At 34.3% G+C, this 24547-nt stretch overlaps 1 protein-coding gene across 6 annotated transcripts in view; it reads left to right on the top strand.

The window, feature by feature from the left end:
- Positions 1–24547, top strand: part of PCDH7 (protocadherin 7) — a 264997-nt gene that overhangs the window by 107976 nt on the left and 132474 nt on the right. For 2 of the 6 annotated variants that reach the window (XM_066548520.1, XM_066548518.1), the window contains one exon: positions 15376–15568. The exons of 1 other annotated variant lie outside the window; for it this stretch is intronic. In XM_066548520.1, the coding sequence (XP_066404617.1) occupies positions 15376–15568 (193 nt within the window). Of the gene's footprint in view, positions 1–15375; positions 15593–24547 lie in introns of all 6 variants that reach the window. 3 more of the 6 variants (XM_066548519.1, XM_066548517.1, XM_066548521.1) reach the window with 2 other exon arrangements.

Genomic DNA, 24547 nt, shown 5'->3' with positions numbered 1-24547 from the left:
GTATACATCAAAAAAATGTCTATTTGTGCCATGCTTGTCATGTCCTATTTAGAGTATCTGTGAGCTCAACCTTGATCTTAAAATTAGAATTTGAAATATTAACATAATAGTGAAGCTAAAGAAATCGTAGTTTTAGCTGGCTTTGCAGTTGAGCTGCTTTGAGAGCACATATACTCCACTGAGGCAGAGCAGCCTCAGAAGATATTCTTGGGACACAGACAATGTTTGTAAAATCCTAATGATGTGCCCCTTACTTTTAGTTATTCTTGCTGTGTTTATTTGCAGAGGCTAATAATTTGGAAACAATTGAAAGAAATTTGCATAATGATATGCAGTATTGGAAACATTTTATCAGTGATGTTTTCATATTTATAGTAGGGTTGCTAGCCAGAAATTTTCATAGAGTTTCGTTCCAGTTTCCAAGAAGATTCGTAGCATAAAAAACTCAGCAGTACCCACTGTGTTCTGGATTCTTAGGGTTGTGGTGGCCCCCTGCAATGTCTTCAGTTATTTGAAACCCTGTTTCATTAGCTTGTGCAGTTTTTCCCATCTGTCTCCCAACAGTCTCCACCATAGGCTTACAAAGTCTACTTCTGAGGTCAAAGAAATCATTATACAAAGGTAAAGGGTATTCCTTGTCTTGAATCTACAGATGGTTGAAAGACATTGCCAAAGCAAAACATGACATTTGTGCAGAGCCAGGAATTAAACCCAGATTTTCCAACATTCTTTTCCTTTCAACTTCCTTCCTTCTAACTGAAGAGTGCTGTGATAAATGCAATTACATGAGCATCACTTAATTTGCTATTAGAAAATTGTGCACTTTCTGTTACCTTTTACATAATGATTTAAACAGGTGCAATTTCATATTTGAAGGCATGAAATTAAAGAAAACAAAAAGATAATTGGTCTAACTGTTCCATTCAGAATTCTGAATAACAACTGTACATTCAATTCTACACAGACTGTGGTTTTACATCTGTTTTGATCCAATAACCTATAATCATCTAGAACAATCTGAGAAAGCCATGTCATTTAAGATGAAGACATCTGCATAAAATCAATTATAATTTATTTATTCAAATCTGTCTTAAAGTCTCACAAGTATTGAATTCCTTTTTCACTGTAAAGTTCTTGAATTAAGTTTCTTTCCCCTACATCTGCCCAGACTTTCTGCTTTGTTTGTCCTGAACTGGAAAGAGAAACATTTTTTCTACCACTTAGCAGGGAGAATTTTTGGACAAAACTCAAATATAAATATTTGTGCTTTAAAAGTTACAGACATAAAACTGATGCAGTGCTAAATGATTTTGTTGGCCAGATGGCATAGTGGCAGGAGTAAAGCAGCAAAATGGGAGAGCAGCATTTAATTCTGGACTTTAAAATAGGGGTCTGCTCTTGGTGAGATTGATACTGTTTTATTTTTAGAGGGCATTGACCAAAAAGTGTTTTGTTAATGCCAGCTGGCTTTGAGAAGTGCATGCTGCCTCATGCAATCAAGATCCAAGACTGTCTGCAGCCATGACAATGCTGTTGCCTGTTATGTTGTTTTGTTTGAAAAAAGAAAAACATCTTGGTATAACTAGGGAAAGAACAGACGTCTGGAGTCAGACAACAAGAGTACACTGATTTGTATCAGCCAAGGGTTTGACCTCCCTAATCTTATTCATTCACATGGAGTAAATGAAGAATAAATAGTGAAATTAATCCTGAAAGTTGCGGCATTCAATGTGGAAATTGCACACATTCAGCTATATGGTGTTGTATAAATACAGACGCAAAGCACTTAAGAAGCTCACAAACAGCCTTCCAGTGCAATTCATTTAGAGCTGGCTGGGGTGACTTCTCACAGAAAACCAATTTGTGGTGTAGATGCATAGCAAAGTTTAGACTGAAACCCAGATTCCTTGCCAGAAAGGCTCTCTCTGTAATATCCAGAGAGAAAATCAAAGCATTGCTGTTGCCCTGCTGAATATTAAGAATGATCATGTCCTGTGAAGATTCCAGTACTTGATACCCATGCAGTTTATCAGAACCTGCAGACCAGCCTAACCCTGTGGAGTATGTGATTCTTTTCAAAGTTACATGACATTTTCAAAATGTGACTTTAATTTCTTTCTTAATGACAATACTTTAAAAACTAGGTTTTAGAATTGAAAATTCTTGCATTTTATTTTCATTCTACTTTTGCTTTAGTCAAATGTTACTCTTTTTTTGTGACACCTCATTATCCCAAAACTGATAATGTTATGTTCTTTATCCCACTTTATGTTCTGCATGACATTGTACAATGAAAAAATGGAATTACATCATGTGCCCAGGGCATTTTTTGCTCTTGGTCCTTCCCTTTCTTGAGAGAAAGAAAGGTGGTTAGGCAAAAACTTTCCATCTCTATGTAACACTTCTTAATGGTAGAAGCAATGAAGGTTTATTTTGCCTTGTCACATTTTCTTTAATAATATCTTGTTATTAAATTATTTAATTTGGATAACTTATCTAATTTGGAACTGATAACAAGCATCAGACTGTCTTGAATTACAGCCATAGTATTAACAACATTCCTAGATGATTATTTGAGAAAATGCACAGTAAGATTGAATTGGGATGTCTGAAAACACAACTTGGACTTCTTTTAATCATCTTTCAATCACAGTATTGCTCTCTGGGCCTTCAGTTTCTTCCAGGAAATTCATCAGGCAGTTTCCTTGTGATGTTGAAAGATACCCATTTGGTCTATAGCTGTGAAATGAGAGAATATGGACTCCAGTTTTTGATCTCTTTGTAGAACTTTCTAGAGACTCAGTGTCTTTATGAACAATTTTGATAATGTTCCTATGATCAAAAAATATCTGTAAAAATGTGATTGACAAGGATGACTATGCAGTGACTACTAAAACTGTATGATTTAGTGAACCATAATTTGGACTCATCCTTCATCAGCCACATAACAAAATGTATCATGAATCCTTTCTTGTCTATTTCATTTATATGAGACATTCAATCAAAACCAGACATTTATTAAGCCTAGATTATTTTTCTTTCTACTGTCTTATTTTCAGAATGCCTTAAAGTGATTAAAGGAACATGAGATCTAGCAAATACATGCTCCTTTTAAGAAAAATGAATGCATCTTTCTCACAAACAAATAACCAATCCAAAGAAATGCCTGTGAATGTTTCCACAGTTGAGCTTTGCAGAAAAGGTTTTGGAAGGGAAGCAAATGACCTGAATCTTTTAAAAGGGAATCTTTGCAGCAATCTGTGGTTCTAATCTTTGAAGGACATCCTGTGTTCATCAACAGAAAAAAGTATTTTTATATAACTTATTGCTATATAATTAATGATGGTTGTCATACCTGAAGTTTTATATGTCAACTTTGTTAAACTGTTGGTGCAATCAGACATGTACAGCCATGTTTTTAATTGAGAAAGTGTTCTGTTTTTAATGTGAACAAGTTAGAGAATCTTTCAAGTAGTGTGACTATTAAAATCTACTGATAGTAACACTCCATGAAAAACAGAACTATAAAGCTTTACCTGTGAGTAATTTGATTTTAAACATTTTTATTATAACTCATGCTTTTCTTTTTTTATGGTATTTCACGTGTGCATATTAATTTGAGTTGTATTCAGATACATAAGTTCTTCTGATGATTTTTCCAAGTATATGATGAAAATATTTTGAGTAATTAACATATATCATTTTTTGGGGCCAAATCTCATGCAAAAGATAAAAGTGATTTTGACATGAAAAAATGAAAATTAAACTGCTCATGTGAAAATCAAGTCCTAGGATAATAAAAGTAGTTATATTCAAGGATTTAGTGAGGATCATGCTGTTTTCCCCCAGACAATTGTCTCATTGGCTTCTTCAAAAGTCATGCTTTTAATATTTGGCTACAGCATGCACTGACAAACATCTGCCAGGAAAGTTTTTATTAGACAACACAAGTTAACATTTGTTTTAATATAATTTCACCACCAGACTTTTAACAGAAAAAAAATTAAATCAAGCCTGTTCTTCTGTGACATTACACTATTTTCTCAGTTATAGTTGCATAACAAGTTGATGGTTGTAATCTATCCCACAGGTGAATATATCAGTACTTCTTATAAAGTTGTGCTTACAAAGCACCTTTAATATGTTAACAGCATTCTCAAATAGTTAATGAACATTTAGAGTCAAGTGTAAAGTAACTGTTTCACATTTCAGTAGTTGCAAGCAATTTGCTTTATATAATATTGCTGACAATTACAGAGTAACTTTAACCTACAGCAACAGGCATGGTGCTCCAGATGGCCAAAGTAGAAAAGAGGCAGCAATAGCATCATATCGGCAAGTTTATAATTCATTAATTTAAAAAAAACCCCATATTTTCCTTGTCTGTATTTTGGGTATTTTTGCAACCATTAGTTTTTTATAACCTAAATATCTCCTTTTAATTTTGAAATACCCACTAAATGCAAATATTTTCTTACAATAGAAGAAAATGCATACCCCATTTTTTCAGTAATGCAATCCTTTTAAATTTTCCATATGAAATGCAAAAAATAAGCAAATTAACAAATAGCTCCACATCTTTATCAGGAGTTTTAATTATACAAGGTACCTGTATAGATAAATATGCTTGGAGTATAGTTCTGGACATGGACACCGTCTGTTATTTAGCCTGTAACTACTTTTTATCATTTTCCTCTTCAATTACCTTATTCAAATGTATTTTTTCCAACAATTTATCTGTCACAAGGAAAGTGTATTTAATCTTGATAAAAAATGATGGAACAAGTTGCATTTTTACATTGATTCAAGTCTTCTTTTTTTTTTTTTTCCTATATAGCACAATCTACACTGCTTTTCCAAATATCTAAATTCTGGAAAAAATTAATAACTTTGCCTTTCAAGGCCTTGCATTTTGAGCCTTTGACATGTTTATTATTATAACTTGCATAGCTACAGTGTTCACCAAGATGGCATTTGTTTCATCTGACTTGAGTGATCTCAAATTATGTAGCTAATTTAAATTCTTCAATATGTAGTGAAGAAAATTTCCATTCTATTAAACATCTTCCAAGAAGGGATACACTTCTAAAAGTTCTGCCTTTTCAGTTTTATGGAGAAGTGTAGTTGACTGAGATTTTATGCTTGAGCTTATATTGTCTAATTTATAGGAAATTTGTCAATGCTTTAAGCTCACTATGTCTTTAAATTTGAGACATTTAAGGTTAAAGAATAATTTGGATAACTTAGATGAATAAAGAGTACACAAATATCGAGGACTACCTTGTAGATAAAAACAATACAAAATCTTGAGTATATTACCTAATTTTGGAAAACATTTCAACTGCAGATTTTGGATAATATGTCATCATCAATACAATTTTGGTGACCAGTGCAAAAGTCCTTATCTCTAATCACTCAGAAAATGAATGAATCTTTGTCCCGGTATTGAATATATTTACATATCTTCCCTATTAACTGGAAATGTATTGTTTATACATTCATATACATTTAAAATTTGATCTGATTCTTCCAGGAATTATTGCAGAATTTTCCTAAAATTTGATGCTGTGACTCTCACATTTACATTGGGCTAGAGTCTTGTGAACAGTAGCTAAAACCAAAATAGTTGCAATAATATTAATAATAGGCCTTTTTAACAATGACAGCACATAGGTGAGATCTAAGACACAAGAAAATTCTACTTTGATTCAATGTATGCATTAATAATTCAAATATTTTCTGATTTTTTTTTTAGCCAATCATTTCTATACAGAACACTCTGGTGTATTTTCAATTTATTCTAAATATTTCATCTGAGCAGCAAGAATATTTTACATTACATAGAAGACATTACTTGTGCATCAGTGATTTGCTAATATTCAGGCTTCATATACTGAAAGATTCATATATGCTTTAGCTATCTGTGTCTCATTTCAGTACCATTCTGGCAAAGACTCCTTTGCTGACAAGCCTCTCTTTGAGCAGAGAAACAAAACAAAGAGAAAGTAATTTTTAAAAATTTTCTCTGTCTACAATAGCAAATAGAATGGCTCAAGAGGAATTGAGTTGAAGGGTGAAACAGTGGGCTCTGAAACTTATTTTCATACAATATGCATTTTGTGGAGATTCACTGTGGAGTAGCTTCTCTGATACTGTGAACTGAGCTCCTTTTAGTTCAAGACATCTAGGGAGGCTTTGGGATCATTTTCTTTGGAATTTGATCCAAAAGGGTCGAATAGATTTGCTTCTTGATACTTCTAAGGATAGCAAAGTACAAACTTGGGGATGATAAGGAGATTAATTTCTGTAGTCCATGCCTTAGGTGAACTAAAATATTGTGTAAATGACTTTTGAAATAGGTTTATAAAGGCTTTCCTCCATTCTAGGGCTTGTTCATGCCTGATAACTAGGTTTAAGAGTATATTCTATTTCCTTTCTACACATTAAATTATTTAATGATATTCCAGATTCAAGACAAGATGATGATGTTTGCAACCCAAATATTTGGGTGATTGAGCTGGTAAGATGGAAATGAGGGTTTTGTTTGTTTTCAGCCAGTTAAAGACTTTAGTGAAACAGCAGAGCAAAGATAAAGATTTCTCATGCTGAAAGACAGGAGCTGAGAGACACAACACGCTGTGAACTAATATCCCTGGAGTAGTTTCAGGCAGCATATTCTCTACTGAAAACCAAAGAAAACAAAACAAACTCCTCCAGGAAAGAAAGGCTCCCCAAATATTCCAGCAAAAGATAATATCACAGAAAAGTTTAAGAGAACATAAGCCAAGAATGTGAAAGCAGTGAATAGTACCAGATATTGTACACTTAGCTAAAAGAAGGCTTTTATAGTGTTTTAATAATAGATTTTAGTCAAAGAAGTGTTCAGAAGATTTCAAGGGAAATTATTAGAAAGAGTAGAATATTGGAATCTTATGCATTGAGTTCAGAAAAAAATACTAGATACACTGAATTTCTGTTTAGTCTTCATGAAAGATATAGGAAAAACCTTCTGTTTTAAGAAAATTGAAGGAGATATGATAAAAATCTTAATTCATGTTGTAATTGGTCTAGGATGCTACTTCATCTATTTAATTTTGCAGCAGAATAATAGGAGAGCACCTCAGCGTCATAGATGCTTTGTGTTTATAATTTTCAAACAATTGGACACAGAAGTGATAACAAAAATACATTTTATGAGCAGTCAAAAGAGTATGCTAAAATTATTTTGACTGTCTCATCTGCAGATTCTCATTTATTCTTGGGTTTTTTTATGCTCACATTTCAATCTGCAGATTCTCATTTATTCTTGGGGTTTTTTATGCTCACATTTCAATAGCTAGCAAGAACTCTTGTGATATGCTAAGAATATTGGCCTACAAGCCTTCTAAGATTTTGTCTAAATTTTCTAAAAGAGCTTGTGTGTTGTATTTTGATATAAAGATTCTGGCACAGAAAAGTATTGTATCTTTGAGAGTATCTTTGAGTAAGAGATGTTCTTCATTTTATTGGTTCTTTGGTGATATTCACTGAAATTAAGGAATGCCTTTTATTTGTTTACTTAGAGACAAATATTATTGGGAATTTACTTAATGAAGGTACCTAGGTGAATAAAAATAATTTTGGCCTGCTCAGAAGTCCTTGTCGCAATTCAGAGAGGGAAGTAACAGAAAACAAAATATATTTGAGAAAAACACTAAACTTAAAAGGAAAAAAGTATGTTTTAATGTTATAATATGACATTCATCATGTAAAATGAATTATGAAATATTATCCCTGAATAGCAGATCTTAACATGTAGCCTTGGGCTTAAACAAATAGATATTAGTGGATGCGTATTTCAACTTTTTACAGAACAAAAAAATGCACTTCTGGTTCATGACCAGAATACCACTACTACAAGAAAAGTTAATAAAAGTGAAACCAAAATAAATGAAAATTAGCTAATTACAGTTCTGTCCTGGTTTAGGGTAAATTTGGTAGAGAATCTCCAAAGGAGGGCCCCTCCAGAAAGCAAACCCACATGGCCCCTCTCCCCAGCTGGTTTGGGAAGGATTTCTCGGAGAGGAGTGGAAAGAACCTGTTTATTTAACAGGCACAGCACCCCCAGCACACAGAATGAACAATACCGGATGACACCACGCTGAAGAAGATGACAAATTCAGAAAGTCTCTCTCGGGGGTGGTCACTCTGTTCTCAGTCCCTCCGGCGCTGGGGCAGCTGCTGCAGGCCGCAAGGTGCAGACTCTCGCTGTTCCCAGGTCCCAGTCCGGAGCAGGTTCGAGATGGTCGACAAAAAGGAACGGAGAAACAGTCCAGGAAGAAATTTGGACTGTTTAGCTAAACTAGCTAACAAGCAGAGGCAAAAGCAAGTAGATGCAAAGCAGAAGCAAGAGCAAGAGATAGAGCAAAGCAAAAAGCAAAAGCAAGAAAGCAAAAGCAGCACTAAGTACTGCCTGTCTGTGTCCCGCCAGGCTGATAAGAAAACCCAAACAAAACTTTCACTCTTCAGAGCCAGTCTTAAAGGCACAGAACATAATATCCAGCATAAACAGAAGACATGAATGAGGATACAAGCATCATAACGTCACCCTAGGACAAGTTCATCACAGGCAATGTCTGCTGCAGAGCTGAAATATCAATTTTTTTAAAATTTTATTTAAGTCTTGTTTAAAGTTACATTTGTCACTGCACTTGGCTAAATATAAAAAAAAAAAATCATTTTTGTTATCAGCATCTTTCTCCTCTTTTAGCCTGCTACTCTAATACTAATCTCAGGTGTTTCAGTCTTCCCATTGAAAAAAATAATGCCGGTTTAATTTAATTTCCTGCCAATTTTATATTAACTACAATGACAGAAGTTTAGAACAGTAGAAATATGTGATTTGAATAGGGAAAAGAGTTGTGTGGGTTGAAACTATTCAAGCAGAATAGGAATCATTCATTAATATTTTGTTTGTCTTCCAACAAGCTTCCAGCAATTAAGAATGAATAGAAAGAAAAGGATAATGACATGTTGTATCAAAATTCAAGTGCTAAAGAAACACTTTGAATTTATGTGATCAGTTGATGCATCTCTTCTGCCTGTTTTTCAGGTCTGCCCTATACACATCTCAGAGTCACTGTATTACTCTTACAATTTGCTTGACACTGATTGACTTTCTGAAGCTTACAGGAATTATAATATTATTTAGGCCTGACTCATCACCATTGCTTTTAATGCTTGGTACAAACAGAAAATACAGAAATTCCATTGAAACTTAAGAGAAACCTCCTTTACTGCTAGAGTTGAAAAACTGCAGAACATCTTGCTCAGAAAGGCCGTGGAGTCTCCATTCTTAAAGATACTAAAAACCAGACTGATCAGATCACTAAGCAAAGTGCTCTAGCCAACTCTACTTTGAGCAGAAGAGTTGGACTAGACGATCCCCAGCTAGCTCTTAGGCCACCTTAAATTCCTGAAAACACCCCAAAATATCATACATTGTTAAAGTGGAAAGTCATCTGATTTGAAAGTAGGGAAAAAGAAGATCCTTAATTCCTAATGTTCCAGGGTAATGTTCCTTGGGTAATGTCCAAGCCAATGACAAATAAACTGGTAGAAATACTTGTAGAAATATAGCTTGCTATACTAAACATACTACTATGCAATCTAGGCTAATTTTTTTATGCTTCTCTACATGTTAAGTTGCATCTTGGACTCAGTTTTACAGTTGATGAAAATGTTTTCAGTCCTTATGGTTTTGCAATGTAGGTATTGTGACCACAGGAAGGCCTGGAAGCCTTACTGTTTTTGTCCAAGTGTTAAGTAATTAAGATAGTTATACTTTAGCGTGCACACTTTGTACACAGAATAAGTTGTGGAGTAATTGGCTTAGAAATGGTTGATGGTTGCAAGTTTAGTTCTCTAAACAATTAAACATAAAAAAGGTTTACTCTGGCACTCTGCAACTACAGTCCAAATGCACCAACATTTTTGAACCATGTTTATAATGTTGATAGCAACTGATATACAGAAACTATGAAAGAATATAATCCAAGAGCAGTGTGAAATATCAGGAATTACAATGCAAAACTTCAAACTTTGGGATAGGAAAAAAAAATCTCTATCATAATGGTGAAAAAGTGTCACAATTTAGCCTTATGGAGCTATATGGATATATTGCTTTTTACCAAGTCTAGCCAAACTCTGTCCCTAACGTCAACCTCCAAAACGAGGGTTCTTCATGTATTGAAAATATAATTTTAGCTTCCATTTTGGATAGGGATGAATTATTTAATACAGGTTAAGATAAACTCTATACCATAGAATAAGTTAATAGAGCTCAGTTACTATAGATATCAGGAAGCGTATGTTTTTGGCATTGCAGTGTTTTTTGTTCTGTGGATGAGTGGAAAGGAAACTACTATCCCATTTAAGAAATACAGATGAAATAAGGAAGAAATGGGGATTTATCACTGAGATATAATGCAAAGGTGTATCTTTTCTCTGTTATCTGTTCACCTCCAGGATCAGATACATTTAGGAAGAACTCCATATGCTGTTCTCAGAAAAGATATCAGTTTTCTGAGGGTGAAAATCATCAAACCTACAGTCTTCTTATTAAACTTACAGTCTTCTTAATAAACCTGAATAGTGTAAGTCCCTACCAAAAGACTAATAAAGGCTTAATGTTGCTTTTTTGCTGGGATAGACAAATTGAACAATTGTGGACTTTGGGTAAAAGTTACTCAACCATGTTGATTCACAGTGGTGGTAGACACAGCTGTCTTAATGTAATGCATTGAAAATCAATAAAACTAAACATAACCCTGTCCCCTCATAGGTTAGTGCCTTAATTTGTCAGCACTCAGATGACGCATTGCAGCTGACCTGAAGCTGCCCCCTAAACTCAATCAACCTAGAAGAAAACAAGTCCCTGAATAAGGCAGGGAAAGGTTGCATTCAAACCCAAGCGAAGACCTCAGCCAGCCCTCTTCTAGTGGAGATCCAGATACAGCGCTGGCCAGAGAGCTGGGTGGAGAAAGGTCCCATCCAATCAGCTATCTGAGTTGAGGAAATCCAAAACCCCTACAAAAAGGACATCCAGATGAAACTTATTGCTTTTTGCTGAGGACTCAGTGCTGTGGAGGCCTGTGGGCCTGCTAGACTTCCTGGGGCTATGCTCTGGAAGAATGTCCCCTAGAACTTTAACCTCTCCCATGGACTCCTGCGACATGCTGTCAACCAACCCCAGTGCCCTCCCCCTGTGGCTGTTCAACTGCCTGTTAACCAGATATGGTCAAGGTTCTAGCAGTTTCTTTGTTCTTTCTACCCTCGTTGGTACCCTGTCTATTTACCCTTTAGTTTCCCTATTGGTCACTGTAATCCTTTTCCTACTCACACTTTCAGGTGATTGATTGTTGCTGTTGGCTCCACCCCTATTTACCAGTATGTAGTCCTGGACCCTCTACCTCTCCCTGTTTTTGTCCCTGGACCCTTTCAGCATGTACATGAAATAAACTACCACTGTAAACCTATACAAAGACCCTTCCTGCTTCTGCCATCTTAGAGAAGCCGGTGCTGCGTGTGAGTGGTATTTGCTGTGTGCTTGGTGGAGTGCTCTCCTCATGGGGATGCTTCAGGAAGGTTGCAGCAATCTACCATCTGCCCGTGCTGCAGCATCGTGTCAATGTGTCTGTCACCAACCCACGACTCCACAAAACACTTTGAAATTTCTCATGTCCATTTTTCTTAGAAATTACTGGTGTAATTTTATAAATATTAGAACAAAATTTAGTATATACTTTGTCTTCACTTGTTAAAGTGGAGCTTACTGTCCTTGTTTTTTTCATGGCAATAAATACATAAGAAGACCAGCATTTTACCAATAACTTTTTGGAAACATTAATGTTGGTATTTATCATTTTTCACTCTTGCTTGTTTTGCTAATACGCAGTTTTACGTGAAACCACAACTGTTTTACAGATATAAACGAAGATTAGAGTATATGAAGAAAGTTCTTGGTTTTGGAGGGGTCATATTGCATTCATAGAAACTACTGCATAAGTAGTACTTACTATGTATTAGTATTCTAGCGTTCATAACTAAGTTCGTAGGGATTTAAACTCATTTAACTTAAATGCTCTTATTAGTAACAATTAAAGGACTAATATGAGTTTCATGAACAGTAACATGTACATGCATATACAGGGTTTTTTCAGAGGCATTTTAGAGCACCCCCATACCACTGTGTTTTTATCAAATTTATCTCTAAGATGTCCTAGTTTTTTTGGTGTAAAAATGAGGTGCCATAATTCATTTAGCCCAAATATTCCAAGTATATAAAAACTCAGTATCTTTTATAACTGATAATTCTGCTCTAACAAAAGTTTATCCAGATTATACTGTCTAAACTATATGGTAATTTGCATATCAGAGATGAAGATGTGGGAAACAGTCAACTGCAGTACAGATATTTAATTATTTTGTTCTTAAAATTCTTTATGTTAATCACACGGACTGTTTATAACCCTGCAGGTAACAGACATATAATCCAAGTCTATTTCTTTTTATTGGAAAAGGACAGGCCATGATGTTATTCCATGAGGCTGGATGCATTCCAAATTTGTAATACATTTGCCTGAGAAGGTCTGGTTCTCAGAGGTAGTGCAATAGAAAGGTCAGAATTCTGATGTTTATGCTGAAAGTAGAAGTGTAATGAATCCTGCAAAATAACCATTAACATGCGCATCATTCTTTCAGAAAGAATTTTATCATCATTATGTCATTCTCATTGATATTCTGTGGAAAGGGCTGAACTGGCTCTACTGAACTGAATACTCTGTGTGTTAGTTTTGGGTTAGATAATTCCTATTCAGTACAGCACTTAAGAGAAAAGCAAGATTAACACCCATATCTGTTTAAAAACTATTATTAATAACTTGGTAAAAGTACATCACATTTCTTTTCGTTTCAAGGATATATAGTGATGTTCTTAGGGAATTTTCAGCCTGAGCTATAAAACAGTCAAACTTTGCATCTGTCACATCTCTTCCTTACATGCCAATTAGGTAAGGCATGTAACTTTCAAAGAATATCTGAAAATGAACAGGATGCTCCTGAATCTTTTATAGCTTGTTCCAGAGCTTATTTTAGATAACTTTGCTATTACTCTTGTGGTAGACACAGATGTGATAAAAAGGTGTTCTCTTCTTGTGATCTAGTTGAGTCTGATTTCCAAGAAATCAATAAGAAATGGAACATAAAGTTCCAAATATTTGATGGCTTTTTTTTTTTTTTTTTTCTAATTCCCAATTTAAGTTACATAACTGCTCTTGCAGGAACTGTAGATGATGCAAAGTCCTTCTGGTATTGAGGAATACACTCAGTGGAGGTAGCTTGGTGAGCAGCTGCAGTGGGAGCTCTGGGCGTTGGGAGCCCCAGGCAAAAGGTGATTGAGTGCTAACCCTTTGCATAATAAAGGGAATGGGGATCTGTGCCCATCTAGATGACCAGACACTCAGAGACATGACAGAAGCTGAAGAGCCCAAGACTTCCATGTGCTTAGACTATGAAAATATAAAGCCCAGAATTTTCTCTGTTCAGGGTCTCTCCTCAGAGGTACCAGCTCAAGCTGTTAATTTTTTATATGGTTATTGCATCAAGACTAAATTATTTCAAGGATTGAGACATCTGAGACTCTGCTATAGGAAAATTGGTGTTGAGCCAGTAAGGAAACCTAGTATGACTGTGTGAGTTTGATGTGTGTAGATGCCAAAGGGCCTCTCTCCCAGCTCAGTTGATCCAAATGTGACTGCCAGAATAGTATGATATTCAGGAATAATCTATGGGATGTTCGAAGTGAATTGAAATCTCTGAGATTCACAGTTTGTGTCATTGGCCCATAACTAAGTAATAATTGATGTATAGTTGCAGATTATAGCATCTCAATGCATGAAGTTTTGGTCCATCAAACAGTTGCAGTAAAAGTATTGCTGGTAACTGTCACCTGTTTAAACTTTTGACCTACTCATGCCAGGAAGGTTTAGCATTATATTTGTTGTCCTGCCTGTCTACCATCAGCACTAACTACCTTGGTATTTTCAAAGTTTTGTACCCTCAAAAGAATTTTGTACCCTCAAAATGAAACTGACTCCACCTACCCCTCTACTTGTAAAGCTCATGTGGACTTCTGTTCTTCAGGGCTTGTGTGAGTGGTTGCAGTTGCTGTTTTCTCCCTTCTGGCCTGAATATATATTGCCATCCTATAGTGACTACGGTTGCCAGTGGGAGTGATGTATGCCTATGTCTCAATCTAACATAGGGCTTGAAGCACATCTGAATCCAAAGGATAGCACTATAGACACTCCATTTTAAACACAGGAAAATTTGTGTGGTGACTTATAAAATGAATCTATTGGTGTTTTTTTTAGGAGGTGTTGTTCTTTCTAGAACAACAAACATTTTTCTGCACTTCTCCAAATGTATCATTAAATTATTTTAAATGTATCATTGCTGCTTGAGTCTAGTTTAAATGCTATGAAAATCCACCAACTTCTCACTGAAAATCCTGCATGTCCTCAGCATCCTCTGAAATGTGAAGGACTGACTCTTCCATTTCCTGGGATTCTCGTTGGTGCCAGAGTTCAGCATGTAGGCTTCCAGAGCAACAGCAATATCTGTCATTTTGAATGAATACAAATCTCTAACAATCCATGTTTGTACAGTCCCAGTGGAAGCGTGTTGTGTCAGCTGTGCTTGCAGTACTTTAAAGGCTTTATTAAGTCAGCTGGCAACACACCCTGTCTCCAGGCACTGGCTTTTACGGCAAAGGACCTAAGAGACATTTTTGTCCCTTTCCTTTTTTTTTTCTTCCTTTTTTCCCCCCTCCTTTCCCATGTTAACTAGCTATCAGAAACACAGGTAGTGATTTTATAGAAATCTTCTGGGTTTGTTGCTATGTTCATAATACCCACAATATAGTTTACAGATAAGCACTTTTACCCACCCACACAACCTCACACATACATGTGCACACATTGTAAAGTACCTTTATGAAGTCTGATATTAATTCTGATAAACTTATTTCTACTGATTGATAGAGAAGCTGTACAAAATTTATAAATAATTATAACCAGCTCTCTTAGCCCATGAAGCCATTTGAAAGGAGGCTGTGATAAACTATCTGAAGGCTCTGACCATGTATTACAGTAAAATTCCATGCATACTCTGTCCAGTGGCCTTTTATGTAAGAGCTGTACTTTCTGTTTGCTTTAATGTAGACAAAATTGCTTAATTGGTAAATGTTAAAATATTAGTTTGCTTAAGTCATGTTTTGAGAATCAGTTGTTCAAAGACTGAACTTTGCAGTGACATTCAGACTCTTTTCTCTTGCAGCCGTTTCGTAGAGTGACGTTTTCTGTTGTGAGTCAGCCTCAGGACCCGCATCAAGGGTCATTGCAGAGTTGCTATGACAGCGGTCTGGAGGAGTCAGAAACACCAAGCAGTAAGAGTTCATCAGGGCCAAGACTGGGTGCCCTTCCACTCCCAGAGGACAACTACGAAAGGACTACGCCGGATGGCAGTGTTGGTGAGGCAGAGCATATGGAAAATGGTAGGGGCAAACACAACATTCACACACATAATCTCACTAGCAAGTGATACTAAGTAGACTTTGGAAAGGTCAGTCCAAAACCATAAATAAATACATTAAATAATTAATATTGAAATTATTTGATTTTAAAGTTTGTTAAAATGCAGGTATACAAAATAATGGAACATAACACCACTAATTAAAACAGCTTTTTTTTTTACATTACTTAAAATCTATACTGCAGAAACAGTTAAAACACTGAAAAAATATCAGTAGAGGTCTGGGGAAACAACAATTGAATAAAATTATATACTTTTGAATAAAATTGTATACTTTTCATTTTAGATAAAAGACCATAAAGGACATATATATCCTCATTTTCTTCCATTTTTGACTCAAAACCTACTTAGGAAATTTCCCAGAATGTGATATATACAGCATTAGGAAAAGAAAATAGTATTTTAAAACCCCACTCTAGAGAATTCTCTTTTCCCCAAACATGTTATATAGACTGCTTTCAAAATAAAACACAATGTCAGGTCCATTCTTCATTATTCAGAATAGAAGAATATTACTTTCCTTTTCTTCACATTTTATTTTGGACAACATTTTACAACATTTCATTTAAATTCAGGGCCCATTTAAGTAGAAGGGGAAAATGTTAAATAATTATTTATTCCACAGTAATTCTCCTACTATTAATAACCAAAAAATGTTAATATAAGTCTCAGGTCAGGTTGCTTTTTCTTTCTATCTAAAACTATTCAGGATTTAAAAGCCAAAAAGACTTATTAATTTTGAGATTTATTTTATAAAACAGGAATATTTCACTGTTATCCACTTTTTGGCCTTGATCTAAAGTTTTATGAAGTCAGAGACTGACTTCATTGTATTTTCATTTGCCCATAAACAACAAAATAAACTAATACATGTCAAACATTTCTTTGATAACCAAAGAAATAATGGGTTTTCTAATTCAATTGTAAAAGGTGGGTACATGCAAGAAGGGTGGTGTATTTTTTTGTTATAGAATGAATTAATTAGTTTGGCTAAGTGCATGTTAGTTTTTCAGAGATTTCAATACTGAATAATTGTTGGGGTTTTGTTTTATCTGAGATAGACTTGTCAACCCATTAAAACGATGCTATTTTTTATGGTAAGATATTTCCAAATCTAGTGTGTATTGCTGAAGAATGGCTACAGAAGTCTACATATGCTTGAACTGTATATCCCAATAGCAAAAAAATTAATTGACTAAAAAGGAAGATAGTATTATCCATCTAAAGTTATATTAGGTCATGTATGTTTATACATTTGCATTTATATATTTTTCTTGGTTGTTTATATGAATATATTTGATTACATTTCATTTTTCTGGGGATGTGGAGGGGGAAAAAGTGATAATGGTATTCCTGGAAAAAATGTCAGAAAAAAAGCTTGTGGAGTTTGTACCTAAATTGGGCTGATTATTTTATTGTCTGTTTTGTAGTGAAATTTTGTGGTTAGGATGATAAAATTAAACAACTTGTCAATTCTCTTGGAAATCCAGCAATGCAGAGAATTTGTAGACATGAAATTCTGAATTCAGAAACTATTTTAACATAGGATATGCATGATCCATGCTGGAGAAACTGTAGAATCAAAAATTAATATAATTCTTAATCTATTTGGTAGACAATGAAAAAAGAAAATCACACTAACTGAAGTGCAACTGAAAACAAAAAGTGCTTGAGCAATGTCATAAGTTAAAGCAAAATAATTTTTCATAATGATGCAAAAATTGGAATTGCATTCTAATAACTAAAATATTTTACATTCTTCTTTTTTTGAAAATAGTTTATTTTATATTTGGTAGGATAAATTTCTTGGATTTGGTTTTGAAAATAGTATTCTAAAATTAATAGATAGAAACATAGAGGTAAATAAATACATTAGTTCATGGTGAATGAACAAAAAGTCTCCAGTAAAAAAATTTTGCATAGTAAGACATGCATAGAATCAGGATTTCCTCCTTCTTTATAAAACCTTGAACAGAGACCTTTAACAGCTGGGTGATATTGTGGTGAAAATTACACTGTACAGATTTCTGGATTTTGCTGTCACATTTTAAAGACAGGATTTCAACAGTGGCATGTCATCTACCTCCAGAAATTCATGTTAAGAATAATCTATAAATAATGATGGAACAGGATGGAATGTACTTTTGTTCCTTCATACATGTATTACCCGATACTTAAGTGAGAGTTTTCTGTCATATGATTCTTAAGTCCACTTGTATTTTAACAATTGAATTGTTCAAATTCTGATAATGTAGTCTTCAATATTAATGGATCATTCTGACAGAAATAGAATTGAAATTGAAGTCTGTCAAGAGTTCATTTGTCACATTTAATTGGAATCTAGGTAATCTTCAATGTTTGGCTAGGTTAGGTTTTAATCAGGATTTATAGTGGATTTTCATGAAGATTCTTCAAGGAAACAGCATTTTGGAAATGATCTTGGTTATCAATTTTTACTTCAAATATTTACCATTTAATTTCAGTTGGTGTGAAACAATGCAGTTATAACTAATTGCTTTGGATTTCCTTTCATTTTAGATTTTGAAATAATAATCTTCAGCACAGTACATGAAATCTTCCAATATGTTTCCTTCTTTTTTTTTTTTTTTCAAGCCTAGATGACTAAGGAAAAAAAAGTAATCTTTATAGCTATTACAAATTTAAAAGGTTCAGCTTGCAGGCAGAGTATATAAGAAATTCAACTTTCTGTTTGCTGTTAAGAGTTTCTTTACATTTTCTTAGTTGAGAATAAAACACTGCAAAAGTGGAAAAAATGGATAAGGGGGTTGATTTTCTTAGAATATGGTGAACATTGCCCACCACCCTACATGACTGTCAGATGTAGATTGAAGTTTTATTCTGCTGATTAGCTGTGGTGTCAGATGTGGGAGAAAAAAAAAAAAGAAAGAAAAAAAATGCTAGCAGATTGACTGTGAAAATTTAGTATGCAAAGATCTTGTTAATTAGTAAAATCTGCAGAACCAAAAGTAACTTCTGAGTTAATTTATCCCCTGCCCTTGGAGCTTTCCTTGCAAAGAAATTCTGCTCATATGTGCAGCCTTTTCTGATTTTGCTGTTAGAATGGCACTGTCTTAATGTAAATTGCACAATAATTTTCTGAAGAACATTTCCATTACATTCATATTTGTATATCAAGGGCAAATACATTACCATGGTAAATTAGTTTCCTGGTCTTTTGTCATAGCTTTCCAGTTCTGACCATGCCTAATACAACATCTCAGAAGAAAATTTTAAAAAAACTCTGTGTCAGAAACTTCCAGAATTACTTCTCCTCCTGACCCCAACAGTTAATAGTCAGCATGTGATTTTCTAAATCATAATAATTGTAAGAGTACTAAAACCCCACTAATTTACCACAAGACAAGTTACTGGCCTGAAGAATTTCAACCGTGAAATCCTCTGAAGGCTAACAAAAATTTAGGGTTTGGTTTTTTTAAATTCTTATTTAACTATTTAGTGTCTATTCCTTTTCTTTTCATTATGAAGAAGAGCATGGAAGCATTCTATTTTAGTTTTCAAATACTATGGATTGTTATGTTTCCTTATAGTTTACCTTTCCTCTGAATTATAAAGCTTCCTAGGTTATAAATATTCTTCTAGCAAAGGTAGGGATAGCTGAAGATGTATTCTCAAAATCTGAAGAATGGACAAGACAACTTTTTCATACTAATTTCTATGTTATTAATTACAGATATGATCTTTAAATGGAGCTTCCATTGTTCTGTTTCAGTTCTCTTCTGGTTTTATTAGGTCTCTCTCATGTTTCTAGCAACTCTGAGAAATATTTCATTATATTCCTTCTCCCTACCCCCTGATTTCTGCATACCTACAGTTTATTTATGCATGTAGTAGCCTAATCAGTTTTATTTTCTGTTTAATTTAGCTAGAGGACCTACAGTGGTGAAACTGCAGCACTGCAGGTTATGGCTTGTATGATCTTCCCTCGAGATTTGTTTCCAGGCAGTCCTAATTAAACTGTATGCCACACCTGAGATATCTGCCTTAAAGCTGGCTCAGGTACTTCTACATGAACATGTCTTTGATCTGCAGCACAGAATGTTAGGTTAGCCCATGTTTCAATATCAAATAGGGTTGGAGAGGAGCAGTTGTCTCTGTGAAAGAAGGAAAATAAAGGAATGGTTTACAGATTCCATTTTTGCAGGGGGAAATGGAGTAAAGAAAGATGGAGTGACATGTCTGAAGTCACAGATAAAGTAAGGAGAAGAGCTTAAAAAGGAGCTCAGAATTTTTGTGATTCAGTTACTTGACTCCCACAAAGAAATCAGTAGATAAATTACTCTTTGACTGACACATGAAATAAAAGCCAGGGAAGAGAAGTGCATTACCTTGGTTCACATAGTCTGATAATATGCTCTGTTTTCAATTACAATTTCAGATTTAGACTGCAAGAGTCAAAGTTCCACCATCAGTATAAAGAACGGGTTCCTAACAAAAGGATGAAAATGCGAAGTGAATTTTGACAATTAATACATATAATTAATTTTATCTATAAGAGCATTCTCTCACTTTTGCTTGTGAAATAGATTCCTAATCTGTTCTCTGGACCAAAGTGTGAGGAAAAGAATACATTAATTTAGAGAGCTCATGTTTACAGAATCTATTTTCCTTTAGCTTTTTATTGTGCAAATAACACAGCTTAATGTTCTTGAAGACTTAACTGTCCTTATTGTATAATGGCAAACAGACACTCATTGACTTATTTCAGAGAATGACTGCATTTTTGCAGTTCCCATTATTTTCAAATGTTCTTTCCTCTTGAATTCAGGTCCTAAAATTGCATGAGAATAATTTTGTTTTAAAATTGTGTCCTGAAAATGTTCATGTAAGTAGTCCATCTGAGAGGCAGTAAAGGTTTTCAATGTAATGATTACACAGTAACAGTTCCTTTTTAGTTTGGTTGGTTTCTTTTTATTCTATCATGGCTGCTACCTCTACTTTTTCTTAAATATCACTCTGCATGCATGAACCCAAAATACAAGAAAGTGCTGCAAAAATTATTATATAATACAAATACATAAGAATTCTTACCCTTGTTTCTGATGAATCTTAACCTATAATTAGGCATATGATGAATTTTGGATTCTGTAACACTAGCAACACACATGGGTAATGTTATGGAACACATGCATATTCAGTGATGAATGATATCTTGAACCATTTTTTTTTTGAGAATATAGCATTCTGATAAGATCTGTGAAAAGTTATTTTATAAGAGGAAAAAAAAAAGCCTAGCTTGTAAGACAGAAGACAAACTGTGCAGGAATCCCTGATACAGTAGTGCAGTCTTATGTAAGGCAAGGAACCTGTCTGGGAAAAATATTGACTGCTTTTCTCCTTGATTTTTTTCCCATTTCTAATCTTTTACTGTGGTCCTTTAGGTCACCTTACCCCGTATGTCTGTGAATTTTTTCAACAGAGGAACAAGGTTGATAATCTATATGCACATTAATACTTTAAGTTTCAAAACTATATTGTGCCTGTACTTTAAGTACTTGTATTTTGAAGTGTTATGCATGTATACTTGTCATGGAAATGAGGGAAATATATTTTGTGTCAAATTCCTAGTGCTGATATATATTTTTATATATCGACTGTTCTATGTTTACATTGTACTTCAAATCCACTGTGCAAAGTAAAGCCCCAAATATATACCAAATACAATGAGAAATAGCACTCATTGAAGACAACAGAATAGTATTTTTTATACCTTGTCTATTTTCCTTGACTGTTTAGACAAATATCAGCAACTTCTCTGTTCTGTTCATGAAGAGTACCTGAGTTTGCTGTGAATGGTTTTCTGCTTGATCAGGATTTTAACTGCTCAGAGAACATATGCTTGGATCTGCTGGAATCAAAGAAAAAATGCATATTTCTGTATTGGAAATCCACCCCCACACATTGGTAGCAAAACAAATTTTTCAGCACTTTTCTGATTTTCTGATTAGAATTGTATGTCTCTTCCTATTCTCTCTTGCTTTCCCATTGTATTTGTTCTAGCTCCTTTTGTGCTGCAGAGTGAATAGCATATGCCTCTTTTCTGAAAAATCATATTGTAGGATTTCTTTCTCCAGTCCTTATTTCAGTATCCTGCTCTTAAAAAGAAAATACACACAGTAATAACTGTTCACACCACTGTTAAAATCGCCAATTGATACCAGATAACTTGAAATGCCTTGTACTAAAACTTTGATTTCTTTTATTACTCATTAAAAAAGGAACTCCATGTTTACATTCCATCAGTTTTTAAACAATAATTTAAGTGGAAGAAGACTTTGAATTTTTAAAAAAACACACCTGCAGTTATATCAGTTAGGATGAAGCAGGGAGGGAAGAGTTTGTATGTGCATGTGGGTGTGCACACTTGTACACATCTCAGTGAGTCAGTTCTCACTGCAAATACTCATGAGATCTAGACAGTTGCAGTTATATAACCTGCCTCATCTATGAATTTCAAATCAATTCACTGAGGTGGATATGAACATACTAAACTGACAAGTGAAGAACTAAATGATCAGAAAGTAAAGCAGTATGTCCACTGTCATGCTGTGAATTGATCCAAACATTGTGCACCCCTCAAAAAGTAATAATTTGAACATTTACTTCCAGTCTGATGAAGGTTTTGCAACTGACTTAGTGAAGTTAGGCTTTTGTCCAAGTCTTCCGTGCCAGCTGCCAGCTCAGGCAGCCTCCCACTGATGCAGATTGCAGAACTCCCTTTGATACTGTCGCAGTCCTCAATGTAGATGGAAGGCAAAATGCATTCCAAAATTTAGACTCAAGGAAGAACAGACATCTGGTTTATGAATGGAATATTTAGCAACCTTTGCATCCAAGGCAGGCTCTTTCCTGAAAAAAATCTAATGCAAAGATTCAACGGAAGTTTATTTTTCCTCTGTTCCAATGAGTCCTTTCAACATACTGTATTTCCCAGTTAGTTTTATTTAATCATAGATTCTTTCATTTTCTGGACAACATTAGATCTTTCTACCCCTTCAAATTTTCAAGTGTAATGAAGATCCAAATCATAGGGGTATTTAATCTTAATTTCAGTGAAAAATACTTTTTCCTCTATTTGTGGGAGATCTAGGTAATGTATAGGGTCAGACCAAAGATCATCTGGTGGCCAAAATAAGGTGCTCAGGAAAAAGTATAGCAGGACAAATAAACTGATTTGTTTTCCAAGTAGTCTTCTATACATCAACAGTTGGGAATTCTGATTCCCTGAGCCACATAATGTGCATTTAGTAATCTTTATGGATTTACATATTCAAATTTGTCCAGTTTCCATTGCATGCAACTATTAATATCTCTTTTTCCCAATGAGGGTTTTGAAAGTGATTGTGTGTGCCATTATTCTTGGATTGGACAAAGAAAAAATAAACTTCCTAGTCTGTAAAAGAACAGTACATAGGAATTTTTTACAGAGAATATGTTTATTTGTACCCATACTAAAATTTGCTGTTGTATAAGAAGTCCCGTATTCAGTTATTATTTCAAAATGTTTAAATCCTAAAATTTGAAGGGAAGTGTATCCCTTATGTATTTTAGCAAACATACATGTAAGTTTAGTGTGCCAAAATCTACACAAAGGTATTTAAAGGAATTAGAAGCTTCCATATGATGTGTCATCTGTAGTTCTGAAAATTCTATTTTCTATTTATATTTTATAAATGATTTTTAGAGAAATGGAACAATTTCTATGATCACAAGAGGATTTAAGTGCAAGCATAACATGAATTCAGACATTTAAGTATTTCTGAATATTGCTACAGTATCACCTATATTGCCTTTTTTGCCTCAACAGCAACACAGCATTTGATGTGAATGCCAACTCAAATGTCTTGAATAAGTAAAAAAAAAATCATGGCATATGCTAGAACAAGGTATACATTAGAATTTTTAAGAAATTGCTTCTTAAAAATATTAGTACAGTAACTTAATATTTCAGGGCTTCTTTACTTTTTTTGGGTAAGGAACAGCGATAAGAACAAAACCCTTACTACCAAAAACACAGAGGTTTTATGCTCCAACACAATTTTTGTGCACAGATTTATTTCTTACATAATAAATGTAAAAGTCAGCATTTATTGTATAAGAAAATGTATTTTAGTAATCAGTATTTTATAAGATGCTTTTTTTTTCTTGTAGACTGGAGTAATAAATTCTATTAATATTAATTGCAAATTTTTATTGTAGATTAATTGCTGTTCATTTGAAAGAAGCTGTCCATTATGCAGCTTTTAAGAAAGGACAAAAGCATGTCTCACTAAATAAATAAAAAAAATTGGTTTGATGGATTATTCAAATCTGTACTTTTTTCTAACATGTAAAATAGGAAATTTAGACATAAGGGTAAACTTCTGTTTGGATAATAGAAAAAATTAATATGTAAAGGCAGTGAAGGAAGAACAGTATTGATAATTTATACTGATTATTGTGTACTTTCTTGCTATCAAGTGTGCCCATACAAGCTTCCCCAACTTGCTTGCTTTAACCCGTTTATTAGTTATATCTAATAAACAAATCAACCCTGAAGATCCCTGCAGGGGCACTTGTTCTTTTCCTAAGCAATCTGCATTATTTCATCACAAAGGGAAGAAAAATCAAAGTGTATCATATCTAAAATTGCATGCAAACAAGACTGTCTTCCACCAAAGTGTTAGTTTGCTCCCCACGTATGATTTTATGGCAGATTTACTTTCTTGATCCAAGGATTTTCCTGTCTTTTTCTGAAATTGCACTAGTGCTATAAAGAGCAGTGCTGTCCATAGAGAGGATTCTGGGAAAAGGTTTTCAAATTAAATCTCCTTAATTAAAAAAGTGTGTGATGTTTGTGCCCTGCTGTCCTACTGTCTTTAAAGTATTTCAGGTGCAC

This window comes from Molothrus aeneus, chromosome 4 (genome assembly GCF_037042795.1).
Source record: "Molothrus aeneus isolate 106 chromosome 4, BPBGC_Maene_1.0, whole genome shotgun sequence".
Classification (NCBI taxonomy): domain Eukaryota; kingdom Metazoa; phylum Chordata; class Aves; order Passeriformes; family Icteridae; genus Molothrus; species Molothrus aeneus.
This window is presented reverse-complemented; position numbering and strand designations above follow the sequence as displayed.